Source organism: Lipophrys pholis (genome assembly GCF_963383615.2).
Source record: "Lipophrys pholis genome assembly, chromosome: 1".
In the NCBI taxonomy this organism is placed as follows: Eukaryota; Metazoa; Chordata; class Actinopteri; order Blenniiformes; family Blenniidae; genus Lipophrys; species Lipophrys pholis.
Genome location: NC_137635.1, coordinates 15,140,684 through 15,167,237, shown reverse-complemented (window position 1 = coordinate 15,167,237; position 26,554 = coordinate 15,140,684). Strand labels below are relative to the sequence as shown.

Below are 26,554 nucleotides of genomic sequence, written 5' to 3'. Positions count from 1 at the left end.
CGGTAGAGTCTATTGTCTGTGGATTATCCTGAGATTATCCTGAGAGACAGAGATATTGTTACAGTAGCGCTGTCAGATTCAGACTCGGCCTTCCTTGGATTGAAGCGCCATTCACCTCGGCTGTGTCGATACAGAGGTAGAGGGCAATCAGTCCGTGCCAAACTTGCCACCGAATTTTGAACACAGCCTCATTTCAAGGTCCATTTGTCACATCAGAAAACTCAAGTCCGCGGACATTAGAGAAGTCCTTCATTTTCGGGGTAAAGAGTTCCACAAACAAGATCTCAAGGTCAGGAATAAGTTTCTTGAGGAGGGGAAGTTAAGGCGAAGTCATCGTTGATGGGGTCCAGGCCATTAAAAGGCTTTTTCCGCCGTTGGTGTTTTGACTTAGGAGCAGAAGCACAGATGTTGCAGATAACGTTAATGGCAATTCAGTGTCCCCCAACACCTCAACAGCATGACGGTGAGTCGGCACGGACAGCTGATTCTTCTCCGAGCAGACAGTCCCACCCGTCACAGCCGGAGACAAGCAGACAGGTTTATCTGCACGACACCTTTCAACGGCGAGGGAGCTCAAACGGATTAAAGGAGGATAATAGGGAGGAACATAAAAAAAAAAAAAAAACAACCTCAACACAAGGTAGTATAAAGAGACACAAAATAGAATTAGCAGGAAGATTCAATAAAGGGTTTATTAGGGATGAGAACAAGTGTGTAACAGTTGATTATGCACTCGCAGATGATAAATATGTTATGAACTGAATTTAATCCACTTTCCACTTTGCTGAGGATTTCTGTTAAGCTTATCTCAATCTGATAATCTGATTTCTCTTAAATTTCCTAAGACTCAGCAAGAGGATGACTTATTTTCTCAAGATTCGTAACATAGCATCTTGAAATAATGACTTAGCTTATCAAAAACATTGCTTGGCATTTCAAAACTGCCATTTCAAAAACGATGACTGAGCATCTCAAAGACTTTCACTTGTTTTCCTTAGATTATGATGTAGCTCATCAAAACCACGAATCAGCATTTCAAGAAATGTGTCCAAATAATGGTTTACCTCCTAAAACTAATGCCTTAGCATCACAAAATCACAACTCAGGAGTTTAAATGATTCCGAGTTTGTCAAAAATTCTCAAGACAATTGCGTTAATGTCTTGTCTTGCCGTAATTATTAGTCAGCATTCCAAGAAATGTATCCAGATAATGTTGTACAACCTGACTTCGAATTTCAAAATTATGACTCAGCAATGAAGTGTTTATCTCTGCTTTTCATGAACTGTAAAATGTTGACACAGCTTTCCAAAATCATGACTCGGCATTTAAAAAAGTGTCGAAGCATTGTATTACCGCCTAAAATTGACATAGCATGTCAAAGTCATGACTCAGCATTTTAAGTGAACTCTCAGCTTGTCAAAATCCCAGAGATAACACCATGCCTTGCTGTAATCATGAGTCAACATTTTTGGAAATATATTTCAAATCATGTTTTACCACCAAAAAAGAACGTCTAAGCATTTCAAAACCATGACTCAGCATTTTGAGTATTATTCTACCATGTCGACATCCCTAAAACAATGACATTCGATATACCTCTTTGATCCATTTGGGGACCCTGAACTACTATACTTGGTGCGATGGAGGGTCAATGATTCTTTTATTTGTTTTCACATCGCAAACAGAAATCACATCGGTTTGAAGAATAGAGAAAAGCAATTTCATGGAGTGTTTAGTCATTTGTTAGCCTCTTGTGTACAACAGAATCCGTAACTATGGACCTTTTCCCACCAACTCCCTAAGAAACTCCAAATTCATTTCTGAACTCCAAAAAGGACTTCACAGGTATTTTGCTCCATTTTTTTCAAGATCTATGAAGTCAGAAGCCAATCGACGATTACCATATGAGATAATTGCCTTCTCTGTCCCATATCCATGTCATAGCATCTTGATTATCCCTTAAATTGATTTGGTATCTCTGACTTGTTAAATAATGACTCAAAGAATGCCTCACAGATCTAATGAATGACTCAGCAGCTTCGTATGGTAAAATGACAAACAATCTCTAAATAATGAGACAGTTTCTTGATAGACGAATGAGTTTGTCACCAGTTTGAGAGGGTAAGTGATAATATCAAGAAGCTTCAATCATATTTGAAGATACTCAATTATTTCTGAAAGGATTCATGCCACTTTCCCAGAAATGACCTTCCATATCCGCACACTTACAGATGATGACTTTGCCACGGTCTTTTTCTTGGCTCCTGATCAGTTGGGAGTTAATTATTATTGGAAACTATTATACGACATGTATGTTTTCAGCTCATGCACATTGGAAGTTAAAAGACAGGAACTGTAACGCTATCGAGCGGCGTTTTCTGTGCATGTTCATCCTCCCGCAGACGTATAATTAGGCCAAAGGAAGTCGCTCTGATCTATCAGCGGGAACGGTATTGGCACCTCGTTGGCAAGCGCTCGATACTTACAGCGGGATCTCCAGAGCGGTCCTGTTATGCAGTGTCAGGAGTCTTTTACCCAGTTCACTCTCATCGGTTTAAAAAGAGATGCAGAATGAGACGCTCTGATATATCAGGGGTTATTTTTGTGAGCAGGTGATAAAACCAGTCACCTTGTCAAAGCCCTGTTTCATCCAGCTCTCTCATCTTTTGCTATTCTGCACGGGACATACCCACGCTGCCGATGGAGAATTATTTTGCCCATATTTCAGCGGGGAAGCTGTGGAGCCCACTGGCACCACGATCAGGGGATGATGCACTGTATACAGATGGGATCATTCGTCTTCTCCGGGCTTCTGTCTCTTGATGCTCTCTCCAACAACCCCCGCTTCCATACATCAACCATTAACCAGCAGCTCGTTAAAAGTGCTGCTGTGTTGATATTCAAGGCGAAACGTTGTTTATTGTCGTGATCAATAAAGCCCTGATTGTCTCCATCGGCTCACAATGCTGCTGCCTTTTTTTTTTTTTTTGTTAACATGAGCTGAGACAGGCAGGTTGTTTGTGCAGGAGAGGCAATCACGGGTGTCACTAATCAGCCCTCATGCTAATCAAAGCACAGGAGCCGATTGTATTATCATATAATGAAGTTATGCATGCTGCTCCGTGGTGTCAGCGCCGGTTAGAAGACAGCGTCTGCTCAGGATTTGTCATGTGTGCTGTGGGACAGCCGCTTAGGCAATCAAGACTTTTCCCTATCATGCGCTTATTAAAAGTCGATGCGGATCGTTCAGAGGAAGGTTAATAACGCCGCAGTGGCAGGAGGGGAAAGTCACCGCCTGTCATGTGAGCAGTTTGAGTTCCCGTACTGCACTGATGAGGTCACCGATCAAATGTCTCCATGGTTACACGCACAGAAAAAAAACCCTAGGCCCTGTTTACATGACAACGGCGCACCGAGCCACTGAAAACGCAACTTCTTGAAAACAGCTCCCAAGGTGGAACACCCCCCCCCCCCCCCAAAAAAATGCATTTTCACTTGAAACGTTGTCGTGTAAATGGGGACTTAAAGATAAACTTGTGCCTTAAAATATTGTAGCACAAATACAAAATAATTGTGATCCGTTGTTGAACGAGTTAGTATCTTAAAAATGACTTTACATTTCAGAATGATGTTACCTTTCAAAAGCATGACTTGGTATCCACATGGCCTGCCAAAATTATGACTCAGCATTTAAAGACATGTCAAAATAATTAACAGCCACTATAATTTAGACCGTTTCTCAATATTATGACTGAGTAAGTGACTTAGCTTATCATATTCATGAAAACTAATTTCGTAGATTGTGAGTCTAATATTTTTCCAAAATCATGACTCAGCATTTCAACATCATGAGTTGGCCTCTCAAAATAATGACTTATATCGATATACTCTATAGTCTAAGTATTGGTGATAACTTAGAGTATCATCCTAAAACCACAGCTTTTCTTCATTTTGAGAAATATGTGTCTTAATAATGACGTCCTTCAAAATGATCTCCTCATATTTTAAAATCAGAATCTTGCAAGTCTTTAACACTTTTTGAAAGAATTTAAACAGAAAAGAAAAAAAACACTTCTTAAAGTTCATTCCTCCGCGTTCCCATAAGCCTCGATGCTAACTATGCTGACCGTAGATGTGGAAGTGACTTTTCTGAGTACATACGCCTGAAACCCGTCGCGCTTTGTGTTTGCGTTGCAGGTGCTACATCACTCTGACCCAGTCCCTCCACCTGACAATGAGCGGGGCCCCAGCGGGGCCCGCGGGCACTGGGAAGACGGAGACCACCAAGGACCTGGGCCGGGCCCTGGGCATCATGGTGTACGTGTTCAACTGCTCCGAGCAGATGGACTACAAGGTGAGCACACGCACGCAGCACACATTATGCACATGTTGGCTTTTCATCTTCGCCTCGCTCAGCGATCCGTTTGCTGTTCCAGGCGTCGGCCCGCCTTCACGCCCTTCCTCTGCCTCACCGCCTCTCCTTTCATCTCCCCATATTAAAAGCCCCTCACGCCCAGTGCTCCACCTGCTTTGAAGAAGCCTCCATGTCGCTTCCCGATGCGCTCTCCTCTATTCCTGCTCACACCTGCTGCATATAGAGCGGTCAGGGGAGATGTAAACATAATCTCATCATCCAGCTTCCCCACCCACCCCTCCTCCCACAGACAGGGGTGGGGGTGGGGGGGGGCATCATTACAGTGCAGAGGCGTTCGTTGCCCCCCCGGCTACAACGCTGCATGGCACAGCGAGTGTAGAGAGAAGTGCTAATGTACTCCTGGAGGAACCACACTTCAGAGGCTCACACTGTTACTCATACTCGCACACGTTAAAATCAATCCTCCAGTCAGCTCCAGTCGGCGTCACACAAGGTTTCCTCGGATCTGTAATTGGAGAGAAAAGCTTCATCCCGGTCTCACCTGCTCACAAAGTTCAGAGGAAGCTAAAAAATGTATCCAACCTCCAGAAACAGTTTTTAATGGCGTGACGTGTGTTTCAGCCCATTCTGCGATCTCAGTGCGCCTCCCTGCACCTTGTCTCTAAGGGCGGCATAGCTCGGTTGGTAGAGCGGTCGTCTCCCAATCGGAAGGTTGCATGTCTGCCATCTCTGCCTGCCTACATGCCGAAGTGTCCTTGGGCAAGACACTGAACCCCAAACTGCCCCCATTGGAGTGACCGCGCCTTGCACGGCTGCAGCCTCCAATGGTTTGTGAATGTGTTTGTGAATGGGTGAATGTGATGAACCATGTAAAGCGCTTTGAGGCTGCTGTCAGCGAAGAGGCGCTATATCAGTGAGTCCATTTACCATTTTCCTTCTTGTCCGTCAGTCCTGCGGGAACATCTACAAAGGCCTGGCGCAGACGGGAGCGTGGGGCTGCTTCGACGAGTTCAACAGGATCTCCGTGGAGGTTTTGTCCGTGGTCGCAGTGCAGGTGAGAACAAACACACACCTGACATCTGCCTTCCCAAAGAAGAGACTAGACAGTCACCCTCTCCCTTCAGGTCGCCTCCAAAACACAGCAAAGCCAGTGATGAAAGAGAAATACACATTTTTAGGTGAACCCACGTGACAACTTGGTCCAATGGCTGCAAAAGACTGAATAATGTATGTTTGCCAGAGACGAGCTATCGAGGCACGTTTCTGCATTTTTATCTCAGAAAAGTTTCACGCTTATGCTACGTTTTGAAAATGATGTCCATTTACACGGAAACGGCAGTAGAAACTATGTTTTCATGTAGAGCCACTAGTGGGTGCTGTTGGTGGTTTTTGTAATGAAACCACAGGGCCTGTCCAGACCTGGCGTCATTATGCCATTTGGGTGACCCAGAGAAATGTGGCAAGCCCCGACGCCGACTGTTTGCACTTGTCCCTATCATGCGTTTCGAGTTCGGATCGTGTTACTACCCCTACGTCACCGAGCCTCTGCAGACCTCCAGGCACGAACGTCCATGTTCTTTTACTTCATTTCTTTGGAAAGTTGGAGAGGCTGCATAACTCAGACTCTCTTGAACAAAAACACGCCATGAACTGATGACGTTTACACATTGTGTACGGCGTGTCCCGGCTGCGCCTCTGTCCACTACACCCTACAAAGCCTCCGTGGTCAGATGCGTCCCAGACCGCCTCCGGAAGTGTTTTCAGTGAATGTGCTATGGTGCTCGTTCACACTCGTCTTTTGGATTCACCACTTGTGAGCGGATCACAAAGGAACAAAAACCCCAGAAAGGCAACGAAAGTTTTCCGTTTTCACTTGTAAACGTTGTGTAAACGGCACATCAATGTCTCGCTGGTGATTCAAGCATCTTCAACTCAGGTTTTGGTAAAACCGAAGACTTAAAAACTGCAGTGCAGAAGTTGAACAGCCGCTTCATCGCCGATCGCCAACGACTTTAATACTAATCCAGCGCGGCTGCTGCCTTTTGCTCCTCGCAGCGTCGTCATAATTGGAGCTTTGTCTGATCTGATTTGAGAACGGACGCCCGCCTGAGCTGCCGGTCGTGTGTCGTTCATATCTTTCACTGCTCATAAGAGGAACTCCGAACGGACAACAGTCCAAACCCTCAGAGGACAGGGAGGCAATAACTTTGGGTAAATTACTGTTTGTTCTGCCTTAGCGCTCTGAGCTCAACCTTGATTTGACTTGCAAATAAGAAAGTTATTTTTCACTTGTAATTAGGCCTCTTTTTCTTTTTTTTAATTAATCGTCTTAGTTAAGTAAGAAGCTCCTATTATTTCCCTACCTGTGTCCAGTCACAAAAACATCTTCTTTTCTCTCAGTCAGTCACACATATTCTCTTCTTTCATTAAGTTAGAGACTTTAAAACCAAATCTCACACACATTTTGACCCCAAACATGTTGAGATTTTTATACTTTGTGAGAATGGAAATACAGTTACAACTATTAGACTCTTCAATCAAAAATTAAATGCTGAGTCATAATTGGGAAAGCACTTTGTATCTACAAACTCGGGCTCTTTATCACCACATTTGCAGTTTTGGTTTTTACACTTCGAAACGTCCTCGCGATGAAACCATGTCATCAAGTATTTTGTCTGTCCCGATAATAAAAGAAGATGTACCTCACAAAGTGGCCATGAATTTCTCCACTCTCGGTGTCTTTCACTGCGTTCCTGTTTGATTTCTTGTCTTGATTTTTGTTGTTTTTGCATCATGGTTCGGTTCAGCTTTTATGTTCACGTTGTCGGCTTTTGCATTTGTCAAGCTACTTCAATATTGTTTAGCTTCTCACGTCGGAGTGAAGCATCAGTTCACATCACGGACCTGAGCCTGTCAGGTTTTATCCTTCCTTCGGTGGATGAACTGAGCAGATGACTCTGACAGCGTCTTTACCTTTGTTCTCCTCTCCGCTTCATTCGTAATGACACATAAAGTAAGAAGGAGAAAAAAAAAAAAGAAGACTCTTCTTCTTTAGATTCTCCACCCACTGAAGGCTGCATACTCTGGGTGACCTACAGTAGCTAGCCTCTTTGATACGAAGGCTCTTTTTGAGAAATCAGCCCGATCTGGTGTGTTTTCAGCTGAGGCCTGCTTTTCTGGTTGCTTGCATTCTGTTAACCTGAATCAAAAAGAGGCCTGGCTGTCTCTCTCTCTCTCTCTCTCTCTCTCTCTCTCTCTCTCTCTCTCTCTCTCTCTCTCTCTCTCTCTCTCTCTCTCTCTCTCTCTCTCTCTCTCTCTCTCTCTCTCTCTCTTTCTCTTTGTGCTTTCAAAAGTCCTCTGGTGTGCTTCAATCCTGCATGCTGCTGGCTTCCTCATGCATGTGCACCACTGTCAAAGGCAAAAAAAAAAAAAAAAAAAAAAATCATGTATACAGCCGATAAGGAAGTAGATTATGATCGTGATAATTGAGATGGAGCTCTTCAAAGGATCCTCAGTCACCGGTCGACTCGGAGCCACTGCTCTGCCCTTCTCCCTGTCTTCTCGAGCAGGAACGAAAGTCTTTCTTCTGGAAGTCTGCCTCGGAGGACAGACCGGGTAGGTGTTGGGTGGCGCGACGAGTTACCAAATCACGAGTGGCTGGAACGTGGAAAAGCAGTCCTCCAGTGCGAACAGAGGCCGCATCAGACATCCCGCCGTGACAGCTGGCAGCTCGCACTCGGCGCAGAGCCGTCTCTCGCCGACACGCAACTAATCCATCCTCTCCAAGCAGATAGCAGCGCGGCGCGACACGCCCTGCTGCCACTCGGGCCTCCCCAGCACAGGTGGCGGGACAGACTCGGCGGTAGATTAAGTGGGGGACCAGCATAAGGCCGCCAGACGTAACTACATTGAGATAAATCGGTCAGGTTCTTCCTTTGTTGGAGCCTGTAAATACGGCGCCTAGAAAATTGATTAAAGATGTTTTGCCCCTCGTTTAAACAGAATCACAGTTGTTTAGCTGCACTGTAAATCTTTCCCCAAGTTCCTCTCCAGCAGACTGAATAACCTGTTCCTTCAGGATTTCTCATTATTTCACTACTTTCACTTTGTCCTCCGTGTTTACAGCCGAAACGCAGCACAGCAACATGATGCTGCTTCCGCCATGTTTCACAGTGTGGATGGTGTCTTTTGATTGATGCAGTGATTGTTTAGTTTTTTTACACCAGACATAACTACGTGGAAACAAATCGACGGAGTTCTTTGTTGTAATCACTAAAATGGCAGATATAAAGTACGATATAAAAATTACGCGTTTATCCATGCTTTACTTTAGACACCAATGCAGAACGTTTCTGAGCGCACCTGAGAAAGTTCCTTTCAGTTCTCGACATACCAACAATCCAGTCGTTTATCTGTAATTTAGAACTGTATACTTTTTCATGATCTTTTTTCTTGTTTTGGCCAATTATCAGCCATTTGAACTGCTTTTACTGTCCTTCCTTTGTCATTTATGTAGTGGTTATGTGGTTATAGATTTTTGTTTATTATCTTTTGACTTTTTTTTGCCACATAACAAGAGTCATTCTGGAATATAGCCTGGCATTTCAAAAAAAATAAACAAACAAAAAAAAAACATATACACTGTAGATATATAACGTGAAGGCTCTTTAACTGGGTCAGAGGATCTCCAAACATGCAGCAGTGGTAAGCATCCATCAAAAGTGGCTCAGGAAAGGAGAAGCAGTGAACCAGTGACATGATATATATGTATATATTCTGAAAGCCTCAGGGAGCCACTACAGAGTGGTTAAAGAGCCACGGATTGCAGACCCTGCTCCTAGGCTACGCAAATACGACCGTCGGCCATATTTACTTTCGTAAACTGCGTACTCTGCGTGAGGTCACGTATTCTTCTGCGCATGTGGGTCACTTTGCAGACCCTAGATCGGATTAATCCAAATTCTTTTGAAAATTCCTTGAGTTTTAATGACCAGGATCCCGTCTAAAACACCCACTCGTGCTGAATACTTCTTTATAGGTAGTGTATACTAAAGCTGACGGCTTCACTCTGCACGTTTAAAGAGGCCCCGGCAGATCACACCTCTCTGAACGGTGTCTCCGTCGAACTTTTTCGAAATGAGTTTTCTGTGTTTTACCCCCTCTCATATCCCCGTAGGATCGCGGCGGCGAGGTGCCGTCATTTCACATGAAATACAAGCTCCACCAGTGTTCTCATAAAATGTCGTGAGACTTTTTTTTTTTGTTATATGCACGTCGGAGCTGCCCTGTTTGCTTTGCGCTTTTTTTCCCTTCCCCCTCCCCTCCCCCTCTTCCTCTTCCTCTCTTGGTTGTGTTGGTATGACTGAGTGATCTGTAGCGAAGTACTCACCCATGAAGAGATGTTCGTCCTCTTTCCAGCTGTCGACTCGCCACGCTCTTTTACCGCCCGCATGTTAAATTCATAAAGCTTCTTACAGGCTGCGATTCAGTGTTTCAGGCCAAGGCGCGCGCGCACGCACACACACACGCACGCACGCACGCACGCACGCACACACACACACACACACACACACACACACACACACACACACACACACACACACACACACACACACACACACACACACACACACACACACACACACACACACACACACACACACACACACACACACACACACTGTTCATTTCTGATATCTCATTCAATCATAATGTAGACAAGCTGAGCCTTGGTAGTTCATCCATCCAGTAAACCCTGGATGATAACACACCTTCATAATAGATGCAACTGTGTCTCTTTACAAAACAAAAGTTGCATTCTGCATAACAACTTGACAGGGTGTTACAAATCGATTCTTGTGTGCCTTTTAGTGATATTAATGACATGCTAATACGAGAGAGTTGCACACATGTAAAGTTTTCTTTAAAGATTTGGTTCAGTGTGATGGTTCAACACTCAAACTATTCCATAGTTGAATAATTTGATCAAACTTTTATAGGGCAAAAGATTACAATTAGTGCCCGGACTGGTATACGGACTGTGACACTTTGTGTGCAAACCGCACAGAGGGCAAAACCACCAAACAGACCTTGTGGCTGAAAGCGCAGAGCACACTTGCAAGTTGGATTCCCGATCTCCAACTGTCTACATCCTTGAGCAAGACTCTGATCCCAAATTGTGCACTTTACATGTGGGCAGCCACGTCCACTGGATTAGATCCAATGTTCACTGGTTCGACTCCCACAGCCGATGGGTCGCCTCTGGGCCCCTGAGCAACGCTCCTCATCTCACCTGTTCCCTCAAGTGCCGTACTGGCAGCTCACTGCTCCTTGTGTCTGGGAGAGGTCAGATGCAGCGATTCAAAAATTCCCCTCTGGTATTAATAAAGTATTTGTATTCTAATCCATAAATATTGAAGTAGTTACCTATAAAGGGCTGGAAAACATTCAGAATCTCCACAGGAGGGATTTCTACAAGTTTGGTCCTTTTACAGGTGGAACATCTTCACATCAGATTGAATCAAAGAGACAGTCATTGTGTTTTTCTTGTAGAATTCACACATTCTAAAATAACACACACACACTGGCAGGCCTGCTAAATGTCAGCCGCACAGGTACGATCAGTGGAAATGTTGAGTCGCATTTTTTTTTTGTCACTCTGGAGCCGTGTTCCTCTATACGAGAACAAAGTTGTGTAAAGCCTTCCGAGTCTTCAGAGGGACCTGTGTGAAATCTGATAAGCATCCTTGAGTGGTTGGGAAGTTTGTAAAGGAAGCGTACCCGTGTAGTCGGCTGCTCCGGGTTAGAATATTTCGTTGTGTTAGCCCCCCTCCATCTGTCATTGTAAAAGGCTTTTTCCCCTGCTTTATTCGCTCTTTGTTGCTCGTGTGCAGGTGAAGAGCATCCAAGATGCCATCCGTGATAAGAAGCAGAGGTTTAACTTCATGGGGGAGGAGGTGAACCTTTGCCCCTCCGTGGGGATCTTCATCACAATGAATCCAGGCTACGCCGGCAGGACAGAGCTGCCCGAGAACCTCAAGGCACTTTTCAGGTGGGTCCGGGGACGTTTGTGAAGTTTGAGCGGTTTCATTCGATTTTCACATATTCAGAAAATATTCTCAGCTCAAGAAAAGTTGAAGCTCAAGGTGAAAAAAGGAGTAAACAGCTTGGTGGGGAAGTTTTCCGTGATGTTTAATTGTGATGGATTACAACTCGCACTGAGGCTTTCATAACTTTTAGCTTTGTGAAAATGAGGGCGAGTGACCTCGCAGATTGATGGATTGTTGACGGATGCTGGTGTTTATGTGTGAATGCAGTCACTGTCTTAACGGCCTCTCCGTACACAGACCCTGCGCCATGGTAGTGCCGGATTTCGAGCTGATCTGTGAGATCATGCTGGTGGCCGAGGGCTTCATTAATGCCCGGGTGCTCGCCCGCAAGTTCATCACGCTCTACACTCTGTGCAAGGAGCTGCTGTCCAAACAGGTACGACCTGCTTCTTCACATCCGAAGTGCTCGGAAAAACCAAATTGGCCCAGGAGACTTTCTGCAGAACCAGACTCAGAGGTGGAGAATCCTGCTGAAGCAGACAATCTGACTTTCACTTTAATCCCATTCATTCTTCTCCACTTGTATACATCTCATGTTTTTTTTAATGATCTAGAGGAGAGAAAAAAAGCTATAAAAGCTGCTCGCGGTGCAGTACAGTTACAGCTCAGGTGAGTGATCTTTATGAGCCCTCGGTTCTGGATGAATTTCCCATGATCACTTCAGCGTGCTAGCACACTGCCATCTTTTAACGGCAGCTTTATGAATCTCTGCTGCTCTCGAAGTTTCTTAAATATCACCTTAATTATACTTTTTTTTTTGGCCTTCTCTCTGTGTTGTTTCAAATTTTTAGCAACTTAGCAGTAATGAAATCAAATGAACAGACCGCCTCTAAACGATCCTCACAAAGGCTGAAGCTGCAAATCAGTTGAAAGTGCTGAAGTTTTTGCTGAAGTTTTTGAGAATGACTGCAGGGAGGAAAGTGCCACCGAGCTTTGGTTTATTGGCCGCTCCGAGGTCATTCAGTGGTGGAAAACTCAGTTTAAAACTTATCTTGACCTAAAGATAGCCTAGTACTTGTACTGCATGAAAAGGCTTTGATTTACTTTTTATTTGATGTTTGGTTGAATCTGATGTGTTTTACACGTGTGAACATTTTTTCGTTTGCTCAAAAACAGTAGATCAACAAGGTTTATCTTTTTCGATTATGCCTTCTAATTAACTACTTGTGCTACGGCCAATAATGCAATAATGTTGCATTTGTAGTTTTACTATACTATGCAGCACTGTCTCTAAATATTATGTTATTGGTTTTATTCCAGTTGAAATGGGCAAAATTATTATAGGCAGGTTTATGTAATTTGCCATTGTTGGTAGTTTATTAGGAGAAAAATGGCAAAAAGTCACATTTGAATCACTCCATCAAATGATTTCTATCTGACATGTTGTGTCACAATGTGATCTCATTAGAGAATGAAAAGGCAGATTTTTGCCCATAAATGCAAAGCACCCATTTTAATGACAGAAACTCATTGTATTGTTTTCCCCTCCTCATATTAACCGGAACGTGTTGCTTCCACTACTCTGTTTACCTGTAAATGGATCCAAACCGAACTGGAAGTGGAAGTGGACACTTGCGCATCAGTTTTGCCTCAGCACACTTTGCCGAGTTCATTCATCCAGGTTGTACATGGCAGCTTCATTATTTCCCCAGACATCCAGAGCCGATACAGCGGGTGTGCAGATGTCTCACTATCAGCCTGCTGTCTGGTGACATTTTAAAAGCACGGTGATCTCAGAGGTCGGCTGGTGTCACCGACCTATGTTCTGGTTCATATTATCAGACAAAGCGGATGAAGTAATGGGCTTCGCAGGGGGTTACACTTTGATTGACACGCACACAGTCGGTCCATCAGCCAAGCAGCATCCATATGGAGGATGGAGATACAGCTCACTCAGTCAGGAGTCGCTTTTAGCGATGGAGTCGTCTTCACACTTCACACCATGCGATTATCGACCGTTACGGATGAAAGATATCAATTGTGGGAGAATCGCGGCAAACTTTGGTCCTACATTGCACCATGAGAAGTTCAAGGACACCATGGTCTTGTGACCAAAGACAAAATTCTGAGAGTGTCAGATATTTGGGGTGATTGTGACTCCTGCTCGTGCTGCGACCTGCGTGCTACGGTTACGACTGTGTTTTGTTGGAAAAACAGCCATAACAGTAAATGCTAACGTAAAAGAGATTAAGCTTGCGTTTTTTTGTCGTGGAATCTGCACACAGCAAACTTCATGTCGTGCCAAAGTTTATTCGATTTATGTCGTACAGTGTGGCTCGTTGTGTACTTGTAAGATTGTTAAAATCTCACAATCTGTAGGAGGTCTTTGACCTCCTTTACACAACGTTTCCAGTGAAAACACATCGAAGGGGAGGAAAGATGGAATGATTGAGACTGAAAAGGGAAACATGGACAGGTAGCAATAAAAAAAATAATAAAAAAAAGTATAAAGAAATAGTAAGGAATGAAAGTATAAAAAAAAAGTCAAAACTGGGAGTGAGAAGTTAAGAAAGGACAAGGAAGTGGAGTGAGAAAGGGAAAATTTGCAGCGATTGAGGGGAAGCAATAAGGGACGTGAAGTGAGGAAGAATGAAAGAAACAAACAAGTGGGAAGAAGAAAGTCTGATGAGGATCTAAGGGGAAAAAAGATTGAAAAGAATCATTGTGGAAGGAATCAAGGCGAAAGAATTCAGTATTCTCCTCTTTCTCCTCCAGGATCACTACGACTGGGGCCTCCGGGCCATCAAGTCGGTTCTGGTCGTGGCCGGGTCCCTCAAGAGAGGCGACCCCGGCCGGGCCGAGGACCAGGTGCTGATGAGAGCTCTGAGAGACTTCAACATCCCCAAGATCGTGACGGACGACATGCCCGTGTTCATGGGCCTGATCGGAGACCTGTTCCCGGCGCTGGATGTCCCCAGGAAGAGAGACCTGGACTTCGAGAGGCACGTGAAGGAGTCCATCCTGGACCTGAAGCTGCAGGCTGAGGACAATTTCGTGCTGAAGGTAGGGCGAGCGTGCTCCGGAGGCCTTCGTGCCTGTCTGCTTGGGTTTATCTCACCGCGCTTTGATTGTAGGAAAAAAAAGACGAGGTCCCGCTCGAGCGCGAGTCGGTGGCCAACACCGAGGACGAAGACAAACATAATTACAAGTTGTCTGAGAAGCACGAGTCCCCAAATGGGGGTTTCATCTTGAACAATTTGGACGGATATTACAGTTGCGGCACTCCGACTCAAATTTATCTCGCTTCTTTCCAAAAGCTATTTACCTCACGTCATAATGCCCCGCCGGGAAATACACATTAGTGTCAAGCTAGTCTGCAGCATCTGGATGAATCGGGCAAATATAGCCGAGAGCTCAGGTACCCGAGCTGATGACCTAATTGTAATCATTATATTACATACAGATACACACACACACACACAAACGCAGCAGGAGGGGTTATATATGTCAGAGACAGATGTAGGCAGGACCGGGGGGAAATAAGTGCAATCTGCCTCAGGTCAAACAGACACGGGAACCACATAATAACAGTCCATCAACGGCGGCCGGCGCTGCACCGCGCCACTTAACCCTGACATTGTGAGAGACAGCCGCAGAAATAAACAAAGAGGAGAAGAAACGGAGCGGCAGAGAGAGCGGCGGAGCGCTCAATAACAAACCGTCCGCCCCCAGAGCCTGAACTTTTTACTGTCTTTGTTTGCGCGCCCAACCTTTTGATTCCAGACAATGAGCTCAGAGGAAGGGGGGGGGCGCAGGCGAGCCCACGGGAAAAACGGCCCGTACCTTTAGCGTTAGCCCGCCGCTAGCATCGGCCCTTGTCAAACATCGAAGCCGTAATCAGCTGGAGCCTTTGAGAGCGGAAAGCTGCCCGCGCCGTGCCTGAATGGACCAGAGGGAGCCGCGAGAGGCCGGGTCGATGGTATTGATTGGGCTCGCCATCTCTAGGTTTGAGTGAAAATGGGGAGGAAATCTCTTTCTTCCCTCGTTTTTTTCCCCCTCGCTGTTGCTCTTTGTTAGACACTTCTCGATGTCAATGCCCCATTGAAAGTGTTACACCACCATTCACAACAATTTCAGGGTGTGTTTTATGACTCTGAAGTTGTAAAACTGAGAAATAAAGAAGTTTTCTTGGCCCTTTATCAGCGGTAAGGTACTTCTTATTTCACACAATTTTCCCAAACGCAATAGTAAATAACAGCCACATTATAGATTCGATGATTTAACGGCTGCTGCACATTGCGATAAAGCTTGGGTAGAGTTTGATCTAGCACAAGTATATTTAAACACGTCTCATTTATTTTTTCAATGGTTGCTAATATGCTGTTGTCAGTTTGGGAAAAAGTTGAATCTTGAGGAAGTTACCATTTTGTTGACGTTACCAAATTGTTGAAAAACTGTATAATATGGGACCTTTAAGGTTGGACTAAGACCTCCACGATTGCTTGAAACTCGATTTGCTTTGAGTGTCTTTTTTTCTCCGTCAGGTGGTGCAGCTGGAGGAGCTGCTGGCCGTGCGTCACTCTGTGTTTGTGATCGGGAACGCCGGCACCGGGAAGAGTCAGGTTCTGCGGTCGCTCCAGCGGACCTACCACAGGATGAAGCGCCGGCCCGTCTGGACAGACCTCAACCCCAAAGCCGTGACCAACGACGAGCTCTTCGGCATCATCAACCCGGCCACCAGAGAGTGGAAAGATGGCGAGTGACCAAATCCTCGGTCATCATCTTCCCTTCAGCGCTCACTATTTAACACGCTCTCCTCCCTCTGCCAGGCCTGTTCTCCAGCATCATGAGGGAGCTCGCCAACGTCAGCCACAACGGGCCCAAGTGGATCGTTCTGGACGGCGACATCGACCCGATGTGGATCGAGTCACTCAACACAGTCATGGATGACAACAAGGTGCGAGCGAGTGGCATGGCGTGTCGAGATGTGTTGACTATTCAGTACCAGAATGACATTTTCATTGTCATTTGCTCACCAAATGAGCACCCGGATCTGGAAAGGAAATGTGGCTGAGTCATCGTGGGCGAGAAAGAACAAGTGACAGTGAGGGACGGAGAGAGTTGTAAACCATTTGTACTCGCAGTGGCTGTCGGAGTAAAGGACAGTATGTAGCAATGCAACGCTTAGAATAGTGACAGTGATAGCTGCGCAGAGCATGTGTGCTCTGCGCAGCTCCTTTAGATCCAGGCTCAGAGCGTGTGAACGCCACAGAGAGAGCAGACTCCTTCCTCAGTAAATACGGCCCCTCCTTCTGACAGGTGCTGACTCTGGCCAGTAATGAGCGGATCCCTCTCAACCCCACCATGAGGCTGCTGTTCGAGATCAGCCACCTTCGCACAGCGACTCCAGCCACGGTGTCCAGAGCAGGTACTCTCCGATCCCCTTTAACTGGAGGAACCTTTCATGATATTGTGTAAATCTACTCATTTAGCCAAATCATTTTTTTGTCACAGGTACAATTACTGAAGTTTCTTTGGGCTTGTCACGCCATCGTTTCAATGTACACCAAAACAGTTTAGAGACGGGCGAGCGCGAGCCGAAACTACTGTTTCAATAAGCTCCTGCTCCGTGAACAGCGTTGCAAAAACAATTGACAGGCACATTATGATTAAGGTACTTTTCAGTTTTAAATTTATTCACGATAGATACTTACAGGGAGTATCCGACACGTGACACAGGACAGGGTCGCGACAGGGTGAATTTGTGAAAACATTCAGGCTAAACGCTACATATTTCTTGTCATTTTTACTTTTTGGGGTAATTTTTGTGAAAGATTAATAGGATCATGTGTTTATTTATTTATTGCATTTTCCGAACTATAAGTCACACTTAGTTCTAAATTTGTTCAGTTTGGCTCTCTACAGGACCTGTATAATAAAATACAGCAATACATACCATCTATGAGCACTAGATATCACTATAAGTCAACAGAATGGAGCTACAGTACTAACGAATGAAACCTCCATTACTACTGCATTTTGCTTGGTGCAAACTCAATTTTGCCTGAAGATGAAGCGCGAAATTTAGTAGAAACGAAACCAGACCGTACCAAAAGACGTTTGGGAGATTGTGAAACCCGTGAAGAAAAGCAGAGAAACAACAGGGCTAATTGTGAGATAAGAGCTGAGAAACAAATTAACAGAAGTTTCTGGAGAAAAGAATGCATCTCGTCGCTCAGTAATTCTTTTCTTTCCTGTGTCCAGGCATCTTGTACATAAACCCTGCAGACCTGGGCTGGAACCCCCCGGTGACGAGCTGGATCGACAGGCGGCAGGTCCAATCGGAGAAAGCCAACCTGACCATCCTGTTCGACAAGTACCTCCCGTCCTGCCTGGAGGCCGTCCGATCGAGGTGCGTCAGCTCCGCTCGCTGCTGTGAGAAACATGAACACCAGGGCGTCTCTGAGTGGGCGTGCTGGGCAAAGAGGGGGTAAAAAAAATTAATAAAAAATGAGCGCTGAATCACGGGAACTGGACGTCGTCCTGCTTTTCTGCAGGAGCAGTCGTCTCCTCCAACACGGGAAGCAGAAGAGGAACGGTTTGTCCCCCGAACCAAATAAGAAGCACCAGTCGGCGTGGCAAAGCTCGCTAATGCATCACTCAGCTTCACATAGTTGAATTAGTCAAACGAAGCTGTGTTTGTTCTGGTGGACGTGCAAAATAATGTGCCGCACAATTCCAAATGACAGAAGGTGAAAACATAATTTAACATTTGATTTGCTTCTGTTAGCGCGGCAGTACTTGTGAGCAGAGGCGAGCGCGAATAATGCTGCAGTCCTGCGATGTCCTGTAATGTGTGTGTGTGTGTGTGTGTGTGTGTGTGTGTGTGTGTGTGTGTGTGTGTGTGTGTGTGTGTGTGTGTGTGTGTGTGTGTGTGTGTGTGTGTGTGTGTGTGTGTGTGTGTGTGTGTGTGTGTGTCCGTCCGTCCGTCCGTCCGTCCGTCCGTCCATGCTCAGGTTTAAGAAGATCATCCCCATCCCCGAGCAGAGCCTGGTCCAGATGCTGTGCTACCTGCTGGAGTGTCTTCTGACTCCAGAAAACACGCCGCCGGACTGCGCCAAAGAACTCCACGAGCTGTACTTTGTCTTCGCCGCCATCTGGGCTTTCGGTGGAGCCATGTTCCAGGACCAGGTACGGATTCTGAGCCGTTTCCCATTCTCCCAATACAAATGTGAGCTACGGAATGAAATGATAAAGCTTCTGTTTGCGCGACAATGTTTCAAGTGAAAATGCATCGTTTGTGTGTTTGTTTCAGAAAAGGTTTTAAAAACTTCCACCCTGGGAGCCATTTTCAAAAGGTTGCATTTTCAGTGGCTAAGAGCCCCGTTGTCTTGTAAACGGACGGCCAAAATGCGCCAAAAGTTTTCTGTTTTCTCTTGAAAATGTTGTGTGAACGGAGCTTCAAACACGTCGCTTAAACTTTTGGCATTTGAACAGTCGATACATTCAGAATTGCGCTTCCTAACTTTTGATTTACCTCAGACTATCTGGTGTCGGAGAACTCAAGCAACTATTAACTGTTTGATTAACGGAGGCTGCATTTTAACCGCTTTTGAGCTTTTTAGCCATTCCATTTAACAGTTTGACCTGTTTTGGCTCTTTTATGATTGTAGCTGTCTTAACCATTTTAACTCTGTCAGCAGTTTTCAGCACGATGCATAGTTTGGTTGATAGAGGAGTGTATCCATCCTTTCAAGAGTCACATTTGTCACCCCTGAGATAAGGGATGTATGAAAAAAATAAAATGGGAATAAAGTAGAGTGAAATCTTTAACTAAAGTGGGGCTAAAGAGGTTCATGTGCGTCTATCCACGTGTTTCACACCGATTATCTAGACAATCACTAATCACTGTGAAAATATTATCCTTGTGATTCCCCTTTCAATAGTACATATTATTTTCATCCCTGGATTCAGTGGTTTTCTTAACATTTTCCACTTTGCATAAATGGAAGGGCTCTCGGAATGACACTGGACTGAAACTCCTCCCTGGGAGAGGTTCTTGTATTACGGGCTATCTGTCGCTTCTTTTCCCGCCGCGGTGGCTCCTAAGTAGCTCAACTTTGTTCCTCCGTTCATGCAAAGTCATTTGAATGTTATTTTCATTGGAAGAAATGGCAGGTTTTTCAAGAGAGAGATCATCTAAAAATGAAGTGGGCTCAGGCGCCGGCCGGCAGGATTTAAATCAGCGGGAGAGCCACGGCCGGCAGTTGCTAAGCAATCCGGTTAGTGGCGTACAGTAAGCGCGTCCGTCTACGTTTACGGGATAAAACCGCTCTCCCATCGGTACAAATGTGCTCCACTTTATTTTCCCATCACCGATGCATTTAAATGCTAAGTGGTTTTATTGACTGGAGAGTTGCTGGTGAATGGAGGAGACAGGTACCGAAGGGGCCCAGCGGAGGCAGAGAGAAGAGGCCTGCCGCCTCTCATTTTCTACCCTCCAACCGGCCCCCGTCTCCACGCCACCGCCGCCGATCCATAGCTACTGTACGGAGGTATCGAGCGCTCTGCCCACCCTCTGTGTCTCTGTGTGAGTGCAGCTGGTCGACTACAGAGCCCAGTTCAGCAAGTGGTGGGTGGCCGAGTTCAAAACCATCAAGTTCCCGTCCCAGGGCACCGTCTTCGACTACTACATCGACCCCGAGAGCAAGAAGTTCGAGCCCTGGTCCAAGATGGTGCCCAAGTTCGAGATGGACGCAGACACGCCGCTGCAGGTACTCCAGACTCCATCACGACACCGTCGGCGTGAACAAGGAGATTAAATATCGTATTTTGGTCGGAATGCACCGATGCCAGTATCCCTGATTATCACTCTTTCTAATAAGAAAAGGTTTACTATTTTTAAAACCTCTACATAACAGTTATTGTTAATGAATACTGATTGAAAAATTATTATTTGGGTTAAATTATTAGGTACATTTCACCATGCAAGTTCCATATAAGTAAAAAAATTGTCTAGAAGGTGAGCGAGGGCATGGGCAGGTGTTTTTCCAACAAGAAGGAAAGACATTCTAACGGTTTGATTTCTCTGAGCTATTTTTCTTTGTTGCTTTTCATCAGTGTTTGTCATTGTGTTTTCTTCTAGTGATGTTAATTAAATGTTTCAAAAGTTCAGAAAATAATTAATTAGAACCTTGGTATTCTTCATTAAACATCTTTTTTTTGTCAAGTTTGCAGGGTAACAAATGCAGAGTAGCCCCCCGACACAAACGTTAAAGCTGCTGTGTTACAGCATAAAAATGTTGACTTTCAAATTGAAGAAAATGGGCTGATCACGATAAAGATGAAAAGTTGATAATGAACCCTTTCATACTAAACTTTAACACTAACCACAGATCAGACGACTCAGGAGCCGCATGAACCTGCAGGAGGGCGTCGAGAGCAGCGCGCTAGCTAGCACTCAAAGAGTCCTCCTCATTTATGGTAATTCTGTCATCCTCTGTTCCAAAATAATCTCCCGAAAAAGATTTGTTCAGTGCAAACGATCATTATTCAGTGTTTAATCTTCTATTACACTGCTAAGTCTTCAATTACCACAAAGTGCGACCTTGTTTAATGTGTGTCGAGGCGTTTTAGCGAGAGATCGGAGTGGCGTTTTTAGCAAATCAAGCATTTTAGCTGCGAATCCCCCTGAGCACGCTCCCGAGGGGGTCGGTTGATAACCATAACAGACGACCCTGAACCATCCTGCCCGAGATACTGAAGGGAAAACCTCCCACGATCCTCTCAGCAAACCGGTCCTGCCTTATTAGCATTCCTGCTCCGCATAGCATTAAGTCTCGCTGCTCTCGGCGCCCTCCTGCAGGTTCCTGCGCCTCCCGAGCTGTCTGATCTGTGGTTAGCGGTCCCGTCCAACCTGCCCTCTCTTTACTGTTTTGTTGCTTCTCCTGGCTGTTGTTTTCTCACCTCGAGGTGGCAGATGGCCGTGCACCTCCCGGTCTGCTCCTGTCTGCTCTTTATTCCTCTTGAAAGGAAGATATTTTTTTTCCCCCCCTAATGTTGCCAAAAGCTTCCTCGTGAGGAAGTTGTTGGGTTTGTCTCTTTGGTGTTGTCAAGTCTTGCCCTACGGTGACCTCTGTAAAGCTTTGACGTTGTATAAACACGACTAAAATAAACAGTTGGAAGAGTTGTGATAGTCAGACGGCCAAAACTCAGCTGCAAATTAGTTCTAATGACGCTTTCTGTCTACAGGTTGAGAACGTACGCCGTCGATTGGCATTATTGTTGACTTTTGCACAAAAAAGTTCCTAAAACTGAACAAAAGGAGGATAAACATAATTATTCTGGCTTTCAATCTTGAACATCGGCTTTAGCAGTGGTTTGTAGTTTTCACCGTAAAAGTGGTGAAAATCAGAGTAACTATTAATTCCCTTGACGAGTGTCTCCCCGTGTTTCTATCCGTGACCCGGATGCAGGCGTGTCTGGTCCACACCACAGAAACCATCCGGGTCCGATATTTCATGGACCGCCTCCTGGAGCACCGCAGGCCCGTCATGCTTGTTGGGAACGCCGGCACCGGGAAGTCGGTGCTGGTCGGGGACAAACTGGGAGCGCTGGACGCCGAGAAATACATGATCAAGAACGTCCCCTTCAACTATTACACCACCTCTGCTATGCTCCAAGGTATTTAGTGATCGCATGTCCGGATGTGTTTTTGGTGTTACGATACAAGGGCTTGTACATTTATACCGGAAGCACAGACTAAGAAATCTCAACACACCTATCAGAATGTGAAAAAATTACATTTATGATATTAACCCTGTCTTCTCCTTTACTGTTGTACCATCTGTTTTAACAATCGGTGGTGTCTTCACAATTGCATCTGGTCAATAGTGTAGCTTTTCCTTTTACTGTGCATTGAGAGCAATTTACAAGAGAATTAAACAGGTTTTTGGGGGGTTTAATTGTTCAAAATAGTGGCAAAATAGTATGTAAACAGCATTGTTTGTGTCGTCTCTCTGTACTGTAGATATTTCTAACTAACTAACCTGCAGTGACACGCTTTGCATTTCAGCTTTCTTCTACAATATTGTGTTTGTTCTTAGTTTAACCCCAAAACAAAATCCAATAATGTGACTATTCACACCCTCAGTTTGATAAAAGTAAAAACAAAACAAACAGATCTTTGTTTTTCATGAAGAGTCTAAAATAACCTAACAAAACCAACAGTCTAAGAAAATAACATGTAACTTCTGACCAATAGAGGGATGTTACTCACATGCTAAACCTGTAGACTAATGTAGTACTACTTTGTACCACAGGGTGGTGCCATGAGTTCTTCCTAGAATAGACCACCTGACCTCGCTTATTATCATTCCCTGATGTTTGTTTAAAGCCATGTTGCACTATCGAGATCGATCGCAATATATATATATCGCATTGATTGAAGTGCGATAAATTACATTTCCGTGGACTTTACTTTCACACTTGAATGTATTGTATTGAATGTAGTGGATGTGATTAAAAAAAAACCAATGTGTTACTGCTCAAGTCAAATTGGACCTTCAGAGTATGTTTACTCTTCTTGCTTCAACCAGAATTACAGGTCTAATGATAAATGTTGCACACACTGTAAAGAAGCATGATAATTGGAGAAATCTGACTATTTGTTTTGCCCTAATGAAGCACTAATGAGCTGCATGTCGGTCCCACTCACAATATTTTGCAGGTTGTAGCAGCAGGGTCTCAAAGGGGCCGGCTCTACGGAAATCTGTCTTCCTGAGTGCTGCTTCTTTATTCAAAGAATTGATCTTATCCTTGTTTTTTTTTTTTATTGGACCGCCAATTATCTATTCAGTGAGATGATGCCTCATTATTTCTCCTTTACAAGCAAACTTATTGACTCGAGGCTAATCGTGGAAGAAGCTAACTTCAGTGTCAGATAAAAGCACTTTAAAGAAGGATTGAAGAAGAGCTTGATTTAGCCAGTTCTGAAATAAATACCACTGAAATTCTGAGAAACGTGTGGTGAGAAATCAATCCACTATAATCTTATGTATGGACATGACTCATCAGTTTGATCATGTGTAGCTTTCCATTTCATTTTTTGTTTATTAAAGGTAAATACATCAAATAAGTAAATACACATTACATATGCAATAAAAACACTGAGAAAACAGTCATTATAAAATCAGACACTCCTTTTAGCAAGCTCACTTGCGTCTCCTTTTTTGTATTACCATTTCACACCACAAGAGGGTGTAATGAGTCTTTCCAATCCAATAAGAGAGAAAAAAAGTAACTAAAATCAATTAACTGAAATTAGATTGAGTCTTAACAAAAATAGCAGATCAGCTTTTTTCACAAGAGGTACGCTTTGCAGTCGAACTTGGTTGGAAGCAGAATAAAGTTTAAAAGTACTCAATGCTAACGTAGCTTAGCGTACAACACTTCTTGCAGTGTTAATTAAATGGATGGATTTTGTCCTCATTACATAAAGAAATCCTCCTGACTCTTCACGGTGCCTCTTAAAGCTTGTTCGCTAATTTCAGACGACGCTAAACTGGAAACAGACTCATGGAAATCTTTCAGGTATCGGTGTAGCTTAGGGGAAAATAAAGGAGGTTTGCTGCGGCACATAGCCTGCACATATCGTTTGCATATGGAATTAATGGCATTTGATAAGTGCTAGTATCGGTAATAGCAGGTATTGGCTCATACCAAATAAAAAGAAATTTTTCGCTTGCCATTTGTGGCTAATGTCGGACCCCTCTCCTGTGAAGGACTCCCCGATGCTGTTTTCACCTCTTCATATCCCCCCCTTCATCCATCCCGCTCGCAGGCATCCTAGAAAAGCCCCTGGAGAAGAAAGCGGGTCGCAACTACGGACCACCGGGCAGCAGGCGACTCATTTACTTCATTGACGACCTGAACATGCCGGAGGTGGACGCGTACGGCACGGTGCAGCCGCACACGCTCATCCGGCAGCACCTGGACTATAACCACTGGTGGGGCTCTGTGTCGAAACACACACACAAACACACACACACGCACACACACACACACACACACACACACACTCACTCACTGCAGGTGATGCTGGTGGCGAAGTCAGCTTTAATTGCGCAGATGATGGATGGTCTCCCGCAGTCCACCCCCCCACCGTGTATTAACATAGAACAGGATCGTCGACATAATGGAGTGCCAGCAGATGACGGGTGTAATACTCTAATAATTCAGAAGCTTTTAGTATTCCCCGCTTCAATTACATCTTCTTTTTATAGATGTCAAAAGTCAAGAGGAAAAGTTGAGGATGGGGGAGGACGGGAGAAGGAGGAGGGGGTTGCACCATCCTCTGTAAATGGTGAACACGGTGCCAGACACAGGCCGAGTGGTTTAGACACGGTCAGCCCATTACAGATATGCTCGGAGGATTCGGGCTATGAAATTGAGAGGAAGGAGGACGCCGGCGAGCTACGCCAGCTTAAGTGGGCGCTGAGGCGTCCGTATCGAAAAGCCAGTGGGAGCCTGTGTGCGTGCGAGGTTCTTAAATAATGATTCTGTGTATGTGTGTGCGCTCCCAGGTATGACCGTAATAAGCTGCTTTTGAAGGAAATACACAACGTTCAGTACGTGTCCTGCATGAACCCGACGGCCGGCAGCTTCACCATTAATCCACGACTGCAGGTACACACACACACACACACACACACACACACACACACACACACACACACACACACACACACACACCCACACCCTGTGCTCCCAGCATGTTGTGTTCCACCCGTTATGCAACCCACTCTCGGGGTTCCATGTGCGTTAATTCATCTTATCCCTAGCAGTCTTCTCTCGGTTAAATTAGGTGATTTCGGTTCCACGTCTGTTATTTCTCTGCCTTTGTTAATTTGTTTGCTCGTTCTCGGCCGTGGCTGTTCATGCAGAGTTGATTGGATTCGGACCAGAATTGAGGGGAACATGAATTCCACCACGACTGAAACACTATAATGTAAAATTTGGAAAATTGAGGGAGCTCGCTCCGGGGAGGATCCATTTGTTTGATTACGCAATAAAAAAGAAAAAAAAAACTGATCCAATGTGTGACAAGGATTAAAAAAGAATTAAAGCTTTAGTGTTTGGCTCAAATTTAAAACTGTGCTGTCAAAATCAGAAACGATGATAACGTGGATATAAACATACACTTATCATATCGAGATCGACATATAAATATCACCAAACTGTGATCGATCATCTGTAATCATCAGGATTTAAAAAATGACTCTCCCAGAAAGAAATCTTTAAATATGCTTCCCATAGAAGGAATCACTTCTGCACAGAGAGTAAACTAATACACGAAAACAAGACCATTACCACTGATTTCCTCAAATTTCCAAGCCGCGGTTCCCCAAATTGATCACAACAAAGTCAGTATGTTTACAAACAAACCAGGATTTGTAGTCATCAAACTCTGTTTATGTTTCTCTAACTGACATCTTTGGAAACCTGCCGCTTGGGTGTCTGGGATATGAAAGATGGCGTTGCGGCAGCACAAGTGAAACATTTCAGTGATTCAGCCTGAAAAAAAGCCAGACCTTCTCAAAGAGAATTCAAGCCAGGACAACAGCCTGAAATGTTGTGAAAATGATCGTTAGTGGTTTTTCCAGTGCGAATTGAGATCTCGTGAGATGAAGTATACGAATGGGATCCTGTGATACAATGCTTCGGTAAAGATTGGGCATTTCCGTGACCGCTAAGATGTCCACAAGCCCGATGTGTTCCGAAAAATGTAATTGAGGGAAAACCGTGTTTGTGTGAGTGTAATGACGACTTTCCTTCAGAAAGGTATTGACAGCGTCATAGAGATGTACATCAAGAACTAAAACTGGGTCCTACATTTTTTCATTTTTCCCCTGGGGATTCGGTAGAGTAACTTTAATTATGATAGAGTAGTTTATTTCCAAACTTTAAGAGTGACTGCCAAACAAGTAATGAATTATTTACATCATAATTTGTTTCGTTATCACAGCACTTTATTAAATACATAAAGAATCAATACTAAAGACTAATAGTCTTTTTCATTTCTTTCAGTATTACTCTATTATTATTATTATTATTATTATTATTATTATT

General features: G+C 44.5%; 1 protein-coding gene across 2 annotated transcripts in view; it reads left to right on the top strand.

Moving 5' to 3' along the window:
- dnah9 (dynein, axonemal, heavy chain 9) overlaps positions 1–26,554 on the top strand; it is a gene marked incomplete at both ends in the record, with an annotated part of 175,720 nt that overhangs the window by 50,902 nt on the left and 98,264 nt on the right. For both annotated transcript variants that reach the window (XM_080460910.1, XM_080460909.1), the window contains 14 exons: positions 4,199–4,355; positions 5,326–5,430; positions 11,270–11,427; positions 11,723–11,861; positions 14,201–14,488; positions 15,970–16,180; positions 16,255–16,382; positions 16,745–16,853; positions 17,690–17,837; positions 18,442–18,616; positions 20,026–20,199; positions 21,901–22,108; positions 24,267–24,432; positions 25,009–25,111. In XM_080460910.1, the coding sequence (XP_080317036.1) occupies positions 4,199–4,355; positions 5,326–5,430; positions 11,270–11,427; positions 11,723–11,861; positions 14,201–14,488; positions 15,970–16,180; positions 16,255–16,382; positions 16,745–16,853; positions 17,690–17,837; positions 18,442–18,616; positions 20,026–20,199; positions 21,901–22,108; positions 24,267–24,432; positions 25,009–25,111 (2,269 nt within the window). The remainder of the gene's footprint in view (positions 1–4,198; positions 4,356–5,325; positions 5,431–11,269; positions 11,428–11,722; positions 11,862–14,200; positions 14,489–15,969; positions 16,181–16,254; positions 16,383–16,744; positions 16,854–17,689; positions 17,838–18,441; positions 18,617–20,025; positions 20,200–21,900; positions 22,109–24,266; positions 24,433–25,008; positions 25,112–26,554) is intronic.